This window comes from Chiloscyllium plagiosum, chromosome 16 (genome assembly GCF_004010195.1).
Source record: "Chiloscyllium plagiosum isolate BGI_BamShark_2017 chromosome 16, ASM401019v2, whole genome shotgun sequence".
In the NCBI taxonomy this organism is placed as follows: Eukaryota; Metazoa; Chordata; class Chondrichthyes; order Orectolobiformes; family Hemiscylliidae; genus Chiloscyllium; species Chiloscyllium plagiosum.
In genome coordinates, this window is record NC_057725.1 from 68671002 (window position 1) to 68682712 (window position 11711).

At 42.1% G+C, this 11711-nt stretch overlaps 1 protein-coding gene and 1 non-coding gene across 2 annotated transcripts in view; both read right to left on the minus strand.

Annotated features, from left to right (window-relative positions):
• Window positions 1–3646: 3646 nt before the first annotated feature.
• mtch2 (mitochondrial carrier homolog 2) overlaps window positions 3647–11711 on the minus strand; it is a 33353-nt gene continuing 25288 nt past the window's right edge. The window contains exon 12 of the mRNA XM_043706299.1: window positions 3647–5162. Coding sequence (XP_043562234.1) covers window positions 5076–5162 — 87 coding nt within the window. The 3' untranslated portion in view covers window positions 3647–5075. The remainder of the gene's footprint in view (window positions 5163–11711) is intronic.
• LOC122558151 lies at window positions 8829–8961 on the minus strand. The gene has a single exon (XR_006314052.1).

Consider the following 11711-nt stretch of genomic DNA (forward strand, 5'->3'; position numbering starts at 1 on the left):
CATAAAGGGAACACAATTCCAAAGTTTGTCACAAACAAAAACAGCAATTGCTAGGAAAGCTCAGCAGGCTTGGTAGCATCTGTGAAATCAGAGTTTGAGGAAGGGTCACCTGACCCAAAACGTTAACTGATTTCTCTTCACAGATGCTGCCAAACCTGCTGAACATTCCTAGCAATGTGTTTTGGATTCTGATTTACAGCATCCGCAATTCTTTCAGTTTTCAATAGATGATTGAGATGTTAGTGACACAGTAAATGGTGAGTAGGAGAGCCACAGACATCGGGAAGACATAAGAAAAATGGGCAAATTGCAGATGTGAGCCAATACTTTTCAACACAAAGAGGTGCATTTTGGAAGAGTCAGAATAACGTGAATGGAATTAAAAGCCAAATATTGCAGATGCTAGAGTGAAATAAAAACAGGAATTGCTGGAGAAACTCAGCAGGTCTGGCAGCATCTATGAAGAGAGAAACAGAGTCAACATTTTGAGTCCAGTGAGACTTCTAGTAAAGTGGAGATGCCGGTGTTGGACTAGGGTGGACAAAGTCAGACGTCACACACAACAACGAAGGAGCAGCTCTCCAAAAGTTTGTGATTTTAAATAAATCTGTTGGACTATAACCTGGTGTTGTGTGCCTTTTGAAGTGAAGGAATAGGATGGGGTTTTAATTTGTTGACAACGGTAGGAGGAGGAAATACGGTAAGGGCTGAGATGGGGTCGAAGGAAAAAATTAAATGGCAAAGATGACTGAGTAGAAGGCAAAGGGAGTGGTAGTAGTTGGAGTCAACGGAGAATACTTTCACAGGGAAGAGATGGATACATATTCACAAAAAGTTGAAGACAACAGAATAAGTTGATAGGGCTAGGAAAGGTTATGAAATATTCACCCTTGTAATCAGGGCTGATTTTCATCAAACAGGAGACACCCATAACTATTAATCTAATAAGGAAATCACGGTAAACCTTCATCAGTCAGTTGGAGTATTATGTATATTAACACCTTACCGAGGCAATGTATTCCTACTATAACAGCCAAGTGCATGAGTGCATTTTGCTTGTCACCTTTGGCTACCAGGAGAAAGTGAGCACTGCACTAGCTGGAGATCAGAGTCGAAAGAGTGGTGCTGGAAAAGCACAGCAGGTCAGACAGCATCAGAGGGACAGGAGAATTGATGTTTTGGGCAAAAGCCCTACATCAGGAATCAGATTCCTGATGAAGGGCTTATACCTGAAACGTCAATTCTCCTGCTTCTCGGATGCTGCCTGACCTGCTGTGCTTTACCAGCACAACACTCTTGACCTTTGGTTCTCAATCCATTTACCAGCACAGACAGTTTCTCCTGATGTTCTGGAAGTAGCCCTTCATCAGGCAGCATGCTGGCTCAGTGGTTAGCACTGCTACCTCACAGCACCAGGGACCCTGGTTCAATTCCCACCTCGGGCGACCGTCAGTGTGGGCTTTCCACATTCTCCCGGTGTCTGCGTGGGTTTCCTCCGGGTGCTCCGGTTTCCTCCTACAGTCCAAAGCTGTGCAGGCCAGGTGAATGGGCCATGCTAAGTTGCCCATAAATGTTAGGTGCATTAGTCAGGGGGAATGGGTCTGGGTGGGTTACTCTTCAGAGGGTTAGTGTGGACTTACTGGGCCGAAGGGCCTGTTTCCATACTGTAAGAAATCTAATTTAAAAAAACCCTCAGAATTTGGAATGCTGTATTACATGACAAAGCTTTGAAGCTGTCTGCCACCATGACAGCAGTGAGAGGAACTTCAGTTCTGTGGAGATAGAAGAACAATTTCAACAACCCCAAAAACGATGATTTACCAAGAGGTGTAACAGAGGTATTCAGAATTATGAAGACTATCGGAGTAAAATCAGAAGAAACAGTTTCTGCTCGGAACCAAAAGTCACGAGATTTAAAACATGCAGCAAAACCCAAAGATTTCACACACAAAAAAGCATTTTTATTGGAAATCATTGCCCATGGTAGGTCAGTGGTTAACACTGCTGCCTCATAGCTGCAGGGAGGAGGAAGTTTAAAAAAGATGCACAAAGTACGTTTTTCATGCAAAGGGTGGTGAGTGCGTGGAACGCGCTGCCGGAGGTGGTGGTGGAAATATTCCACCACAGCATTCCAGACACACCTGGACAAATACATGAACAAGAAGGGAATAGAGGGGTATGGATCCTGTAAATGAAGAGAGTTTTAATATGGAAGGCAAAATGTGTTGGCGCAGGCTTGGAAGGGTGAAGGACTTGTTTTGTGTTGTATCATTCTTTGTTTTCACAGCTCCAGAGACCTAGGTTCAATGCCAGCAGTGGGTGACTGCCTGTGTGGAGTTTGCACATTCTCTCCATATCTGCGTAGTTTCTGCCAGGTTCTCCAGTCTCCTCCCATGTGTACGTTAGATGAATTAGCCATGCTAAATTGGGTGTAGGGATGTGCAGGCTAGGTGAATTAGCCATGATAAACATGGGAGTTACAGAGATACAGTAGTAGGGAGCTGGGTCTGGGTGAGATGTTCTTTGGAAGGTCCGTGCAGACTCTATGAGCCGAACAGCCTCAAGGCATTTTCTTTAAAGTGCTCAATGTTTTCAAACCAATTAATTTATCTGATGGCAATCTACTATATCCAGACTGCTCTACAGTCCAGTATTTATCACTGAATGCTTGTCCTTTACATTATATTTTCCTGCTGCACATAGGTTAGCATTATATCATTAAAAGAAGCTACATTTAAATAGCTTCCTGAATTGCTATGTTCAGCTTTCTCATTTCTTTCCCATTAATCCTTTATAGTTGTATATTGCACTCCAATCTTTGGTGTTACAAGATTGAAAATAATGATGCCTTTGTATGTTTGCTGTCTCCTTTGTTCCTGTTTCATGTATATTAATTATTTATTCACTATATATGCGAGCTGTTGGCTGGGGCAGTGTTATTGTCCTTGAGGCGATGGTGAGCTGCCTTCCTGAACCACTGCAGTCTTGGCTGAAGATACACCCAACTGGCATTAGAGAGGGAGTTCCAGGATTTTGACTCAGCAACACTGAAGGAATTGTAATATATTTCCAAGTCAGGGTGGTGAGTGGCTTGGAGGGTAACTTGCAGATAGTGGTGTTCCCATGTATCTGCTGTCCTCTTTCTTCTAGATGGCAGTGGTTACGGGTTTGGAAGGTCTGTTGAAGGAGCCTTGGAGAGTTGCTGCAATGCATCCTGTGGATGGTCCACACTGTTGCTACTGAGTGTCAGTGAAGGAGGGAGGGGATGTAGTGCCAGTTCAGAAACAGCAGCTAATCGCTTGACTATTTAGCCCTTCCCTATTGCACTTGGATGATCAAATATATGTATCAACTTCCAATTCCAATTCACATGGGATTTCACAGTGTATACTATACCAATGGAAGGCACCAATTAACTTTTTCATTATCTTTAAAAAAACTAACCACAGTTGTAATGTTACTAGCTGATCTTCATGTTCACTTAGAGACAAGGCTTTATGGGCAACTCCTGAATGGGTGAATGTAGATGACAGGAACAGATGTCAAACAGGCCTGATTCCTCACCTTTTCATCAGATTATCGGGTCATCTTGAAAAGGGAAATGCAAGCTGCCAACACAGGGGAAGAGCAGAAATTCTCTCATTTGTACTGGAATCAAACATTTTTAATTAGCATTTTAATTAGATATAATTTTTTTTTCTAAATTGAACTTAGCAGAATAACATTCATAGAACAAGCAAAATGGTTCAGTGTGACCAGACTTAGTGTAGCACGGGGTGCAGCCACTGTCAGAATGATGTATTTTACAAAATGTGATAGTGCTATGCAAATTAGCTTTATTAAATAGACCCCAACATGTGGCAGTTGATGAATCCTACACTTAAATGCCTGCTTTACTACTGTTTATCATTGTATCTCATTCAACAAGAAACCAGTGCAGATGGAGGGGCTGTACAACACTCCCCAGTGCTGGCTCTAGACACTCACTGCAGTCAGGACTGTCGCAAGGACTTTGGAAATGTTCACATCAGCTGGCTCCCTGAGTACTGACTGGTCCCCATTACAGGATCAGGAGAAACAAAACAAAAATATTCATTTTCATTTAGAAACGAGGAAAATGATGCCCATCTCACTCTGTCAGGCCAAGCAGAAAGGTGTGCCAGATTGAGATGTAGATCAATCATAAAATCCCAAGAGGAACCTATGGTCAATGCTAAATTAGCCAAGTTGCAGACTTGCCTGCAATACTGTTTTAACTGGGCTCAGTACCTCTGTTGAGAACAGGGAAACCAGACACATCCTGATGGAAAATGGGTGAACACGATCAGGACTGGCTGCAACATTCCCAATCACCATCACAGCCACCAACCTCTTCCCCAGTCCAACAGCTCATGACTTGGGCCTCACTCAGGAAAACTGGACAATGCAGTGAGGTACACAGTATCTTCAATGTTGCTCACCACCCTCCTGCTGAGGAGGAGAGGGAAGGGAAGAGCATCAGCAGCAAGATAAACGTTCGCTCTTTCCACCAAACAGCAGTCACTGACATCCCGGCTAAAAGTGGGAGGTTGCAGTGAACAGAGTATCGCTGCCCCACTCCTCATTCACTATCAAACATTTGGGCAGGACAGAGTTGAACAAGGAGTCAGCTGGACCAGAAATTTTGAACAGTACATCTCCTGGGATCATCAGATACTGCTCTTATGTGTAAGATGGACTTGATGACATGCTGGAAGTGGGAGGTGGGTAACCACAGCATCAAATCTAACATTGGAATGCTGCTGTGAGGACAGAGTGCCCCATTCCCAGGAACATGGCACTCAGAACATCAGCCCCATTTTCACGAAGAAACCACTCACTGTACAAACCACTGGTAACAAACAGGGAATTAAAATACATTCCTCTTTAAATCAAAGACCAATCTCATTCCATCATAAAATAACTCAATTGTGCCAGTGTGGATCAACAATACATCATTAAAAACTGCATGTACGTCATTGTAAACACAATCATACAAATTAGACTGCACCTCCCACCCCTCACCCTTTCAGTTCGCAGCTCATCACCTTGTGCATCTACACAAACCGCTTTTGTTCAACTGCATACGTTCGTCCAGTTGGAGCCTTCCGGAAAAATAGACTATTTCCTCGGCTCAGGTTTCCCTGCAAGAAAAACAAATTTAAATTGTTAAATAAATACAGCTTGGGAGAAAATTGTTCAGAAGAAACTGGCAGCAAAGCTGCAAGTAGAGATACAGGCTCAATACCACATTCTGGTGACAGGGCAGCATTAGACTCATTCTTGGCACTGCAACACACACAGAAATAGCAAACATACCAAGACTACAATCAAAACTAATAAAATCCAAAATATGCAGCAGAAATGAAGAAAGGCTGCAGCCTGAAATGTAAATACAGAAACATAAAAACTAGGAGCAGGTTTAGGCCATTCAGCCCTCCAAATCTATTCTGACATTTGATATGGATATGATTGATCCTCTCTCTCAATGAGATATTTTCCTTTCTCCCCATATCTGCTGATGTCTTTAATGTCTAAAACATTATCCATCTCTTTCTTGAATATATTCAATTACTTGGCCTCCACAGCCTTCTTTGGTAGAGAATCCCACAGGTTTATTATCCTTGGAGCGAAGACATTTTTCTTCATCTCCAGTCCTAAATGGGTTACCTCGTATCTGAGACTGCGATCCCTGGTTCTCTACTCCCCAGCTAGGATAAACATCCTCCCTACATCTAGTCTCTCCAGCTCTATTAGCATTGTATTTGGTTAAATCAGATTCCCCTCTCATCATTCTAAACTCTAGTGAATACAGGCCCAGCCAATCTCTCCTTACAGCACAGTCCTGCCATTCCCTATATCAGCCTAGCGCACTTCCACTGCACTCCAATGGCAGGTATGCCCTTTATTTAGGTAGGGAGACCAATACTGCAGGTGTGGTCTCACCAAGGCCTTGTCCAACTGCAGAAAGACAGCCCTATTTCTGAACTGATGTCACTGGGCGAGCAATGCAAAACTCTCAGCTAATGTTCTGGAAATACATGCTTGAATCGCACCATGATTGATGGCGAGACCTGAATTCAATAAAAATCTGGAATTTCAAAAAAGCTAGACTGATAGTTGGTTGTCATTAGTGAACCAGATGGATTTTTAATGCCCCACAGAAAAATAATCTAGTCTACATGTACCTCCAAATTCATAGCAATGCTGTTGTCTCTTAACTGCCTCTGGGCAATTAGGGTTGGGTAATAAATACTGGATTAGCCAGCAAAGCCCACATTCTGTGAATAATGAAAGCAAAATTCAAATCTTGGAGTGAAGGCCAGTAAACCATTTGTGTTCCGTTGCTTGTTACACCTGCCTGTATACTTTCATTGGTGTAGAAGGACACCATGATCCCCTTGTACTTCCACATATATCACCACTTAAGTGATACTGTTTCAGTTTTTCACACTGAACTGCATAACTTCACATTAAGTCGGGTCTCTCATGGATGCTGCCTACCCTGGTCAGCATTCCAGTAATTTTTATTCTTTTATTTCAGACTTCAAGCATATGCAGTGTTTCTGTTTTGTGCTAGTGGTTCAACAACACTTATATTTGGAGCATAGCACAATACTATCTTATATTGAGTGCTTGGCATGCCAATATCCTGTCTAACTGGTTGTTCTTCATATCTAAACTATATTTGCAGCTGATGGTAATATAGGACAAGTCAGGCCACAGAATGGAACTTAGATTGACAGATAAGTAGTTTTATTTTTGCAGCTTGGTTACTGTGGTGTTTAGTCACTGAACTCACAGGCTTCTGACAATTTACATTTACAAAAGACTAAGAAATAGCAACAGGAGTAGGTCATTCAGTTCCTTGAGCCTGCTTTGCCATTCAGTAGGATCATGGCTTATCTAACATGTATCATATTCCACTTTCCTGCCTTTTCCTCCTCATAACTCTTGATTTCCCCCACTGATCAAGATCTATCTCAGCCTTCAATATGCACAAGGACTCTGCCCCATAGCTCTGTATCAAGGAGTACCAAGGAAACAGCTCTCAGAAGAAATTCCTCATCTCAGTCTTAAATCGGTGCCCCTTTATTCTGTGCACTCTGGCCCAAGAACACAGATTCATCTCACGTAATATAGTAAAACAAACTATAAATGTGACAATTTTGGAAGATCTTAACACAAAGGGCAAGATGGATTCAACTGTTTTCCGAGCAATATGCTTTGCAGACACTCAATCTCACTATGGATTACTCCTGTCTTAAAGTAAAGATTTCTTCCTCAACTGACTTCTTTGATGATCAAAGGACCTCCTTCTAGTTTGGAGGTTCCAGATTTCATAAATCATAGAATCCTTCGAGTGTGGAAGCAGGCCATTGGTCCAATGAGTCAACACTGACCCTCTAAACAGCATCCCACCCAGTTACCCTATCCCCATAACCCTGCATTTCCTATGGCTAATCCACCTAGCCTGTACACCCCGGACACTATGAACAATTTAGCATGGCCAATCCACATAACCTGCACATCTTTGGACCATGGGAGGAAACCCATACAGACAGGAGGAAAACGTGCGTACTCCACACAGACCGGTGAGCAGGGTGGAATCAAACCAGAGTCCCTGGCGCTGAGAAGCAGCAGTGCTAACTGAGCCACCATGCTGCCCATTCCTTTCAGTTCAGACAGCTAGAAGACTTCTACAAACCCTCACCACCTGGAGACATGTACAAATTAAACTCTCAAACTAACATGCACTTTTGCTGATGAGATAATTCTGCTGAATACTTCTAGGGGTCCTTGAGCACCCGTTTCTCCAGGTCATAAAAGCTCAAATTTGTAGACACGCCATCAAGTAACTCCACGGGTGTTTGATGAAAACATTTAAATTAATCCCATGCACTCTTGAAAAAAAGGATGTTTATCTCACTGTTCCAAATGAACTTCTGACATTCTGAAAAATCTACCTCCAACAGAACTGAAATATAAAATTTATTTTGCTTGTACTTTAAAACACAAATTCCCAAAGACAACTTCATTGGACATTCTGCCATGGGAGAAATTCGGCATTGTACCTGAACCAGATCATTAGACATTTGGAGGCACATTCATGGCCTTCATAAGGGTTGACCAGTGATTATGAGTGGGAACCCTGGCTGATTTCTCTCCCACCAAAATGAGGAGGAATAAGGGCCACCACAGCACACCAGCATCATCACAGCCTAAAGAGGACAATGGAGCCTCTCTGCTGTCCTCCACTGAGAATAGGACAGTCCTATCAATGCTGGGCATTGACCTCGGGACAAATGTACTTGCAGTATCTGTACTGCCACCCCACCTCAGACCAGCTACCAGGACCAAGCAAAGATGGTGACACTGGCCTCCGACTCAGTATTTTATTCCATGGTGTAACTACTAACTGTCAAAGCAGTCCCACAGGGGAGCACAGAGGAAGGGACCGTAATCTTAAAAATCATAAATTAATTGAGATTAAATCAGGAAGGGGAAATCTGACACATACTCCCCTTAAAGGTTTTTAAGGCTGGTGATTAATTAAAATTGAAGTTGAGTGAGTGAGAGGGGAAGTAGATCCTAGCCTCATATTGAATACTATGGAAGCACGGTGGTAGTTGGAGTTACAGCATAGATCAGACAGCATTTAAATGTACAGTGGAACAGATAGATGGGGCTGAATGGGTCAACTCCAATTAAAAGCTTTAAAGGCTTAGAAAAACGTCAAACCTTATTTCAGTTTCACAAATGCCACCATTCCCCACTCTTGGAGCCAACACTGCTTTAAGGAGTAAAAAGATGTTCGGAACCATCGCACAGAGACCCTTGCAACTCCAAAGGGCTCGTCGGTGAGAACCGTCTTTTAATATATGTGGCACGTTCCAGCTACACCATATGTACTTGGTGATGCAGCAATAATAGAACTGCCACATTATGGTGTGAGGGATACAGACCAGCCTAACTCATACACATTAACTTACCTGGTAAAAGGTTGATTATTTCTAACAACTGAAACATGAGAAAGTAATTCAAATAATGGACAGAGAATGTAGTTTATATGGACTTTCAGATGTTATGCAGTAGGATTCCATGTCATAAATTTTTGAAATCAAAGCTGATCGCATTGAAGGAAAGCTATTGTCTGACAACTTTCTGTTCCCTAACCAAAATCCCAGAGTCAGGATCACTATATTTATTAAAATCTTAGGTACAAGAATGTACAAAACAGGAGGAATGGACTATAGAGGAACCTCAATTATACGAAGGACACGGGTGGAGAGCGTTTCATTTGATTAGTCGAATTCCGGATAATCAAATGCCGGATTACATCGTTTAACCAAGCATCGGAACCTTGTGATCTTGCTAGATGATCCAATCTTCAGATAATTGAACATCAGATAATCGAGGTTCCTCTGTACATGGTCTCTTGAGTCTACCACATCGTTCAATATAATCATGGTTAATCTCAACATGTCAACTCTACTTTCCAGCCTGGTTTAAGAATCTGACTCTCTCTCTCATCCTTGAATTAAGCAAGTTTTTGTTAAAATGGTGAAAATGCAGGGAAGAAGTTAGGAATCCACATGTATATAAAATAGACAGATAAAATGCAGTCAGATAAAAAGAATGGTGTACAGAATCGTTGTGTTATAGTGCTGGAGGACATTCAGCCCACTGCGTCTCCAAATGAATGCAGACAGTGCTATTCTCCTTCCTTTTTCCACTGCATCCGACACCATGTTTGAATTTAATCGATCAAGTCATGCAGGAATGTAGAGTCAATGTCAAAATCAGATCAGCCATCAGATCAAGGGGCCAAGTGACCTACTCTTGCTCCTTGTTTGTGTGCTCGCATTCCAAAGTTGCAATTGAACTGCCTCTATTACACTACTAAACTGTGCATTCCAAACCTGAACTGCTCATGAAAACTTTTTTCTCACATCAGTGAGCCAAACACCGGTAGTGGCAAAAATGCTAGAATCTCTTAAGCACATGCTAACATGGCATTTAGGGAAATAAAGGTGACAATGATTAGGCAAAAGGTATACGAAATGAAAAAGCATTCAGCAAATCTACTTAGGATTTGTTTTTTTTTAAAATAGTGCAGCTGTTTAGCTAGACGGCAAGAGACCAGAGGAGTCACAACAGCCTTGAAACATTAGCTCTCCATAGGTGCTGCCAGACCTGCAGAGTTTCTCCAGCAGGAACAGACAGTACAGCCTCAGGCTATAAAATGTAAAGTAAGCTGTGAGGAGGATGTGAAAAGGCTGCAAAGGGAAATAGTCTAATTCAGTGATTGGGCAAGTAGGTGACAGATAAATGTAATGTGGAGAAATGTAGGGTTATATATGACTGAAGATGAAATTGAAAAGCAGAAGTGTTTTTTTAGAAAAATGGTGAGACACTAATAAATGTAATATTCCAAGGAGTTTGGATGTTGTAATACTATTTAACTTGGTGATCTTATATGTTAGTTTTTAATGTAAGCGGGTTGGTGTGCAATATTATGGAAGTCTTGCTGCCTTTTGGTGAAAACACGTGAACCACAGCACTGTGTACAGTTTTGGGCAAGATGTTCTGTTCTTTGGAGAGGATACAAATGTTCATTAAATTGATTCCTGGAATGGGTGGGCCATTCTGGGAGGAGGCCTGTAATTGTATCCAGACTCATCTTTGTTAAACAGGACAATTCCTACAGATCAGCATCGAAGTCTTTCTTTTAATTAGGTCATACAGCATGATCGAATAGAATGGGCCTAAATTCATTGGAGTTTCGAAGAACAAGAGGTTATCAAATTGAAAATATTCCTGGATGACGTTTCCCCTGGTAGAAAAATCTTGAACCAGGGGTCATTGGCTCAGGATAAATGATTAGGACTGAGAGAAGCAGAAATATGTTCGACTCAAAGTTGCGAATCTTTGGAATTCTCTATCCTAGACAGCAGTGAATACTCAAATCACTGTGTATGCCAGAGATCAAAAAATAACCGGTTTGGGGAAGTGGAGAATCAAGGGACAGAGAGATAAGGCAGGCAAGTGGAGATGATGGTTCAGTGTTCTGTCTCATGTTAAGGTAATCAAAAAGGCTGATGGAATGTTTCATTTCTAAAGCAGTAAAGCTGTTCAAAGCAACAGTTGAACACTCCTGGAGCCCTGTGTCTAATTCTCACAGCACACCCGAGAAACGGCAAGTTAACCTTGAAAGCGATTACTGCCAGGACCCAAAAACGTTGAATTATGAGGAAATATCATGACATAGTGATTGTATCCCTAATTTCTGGACCAGAAGACCTTGGTTGAAGTCCCACGTGCTCCAAAGATGCATCGTGACTCATCTGAACAAGTTGATTAGAAAATAAGTCTCACGTCTGTCGTCTGCAAAGTGTTAGAAAGGATTCTGAGGGATAGGATTTATGACCATCTGGAAGAGCATGGCTTGATTAAATGCAGTCAACACGGCTTTGAGGGGGGCATGTCATGCCTCACAAACCTTATCGAGTTCTTTGAGGATGTGACTAGAAAAGTTGATGAGGGTCGAGCTGTGGATGTGGTGTAAATGGACTCTAGCAAGGCATTTGATAAGGTTCCCCATGGCAGGCTCATTCAGAAGGTCAGGAGGAATGGGATACAGAGGAACTTAACTGTCTGGATACAGAATTGGCTGGCCAACAGAAAACAGC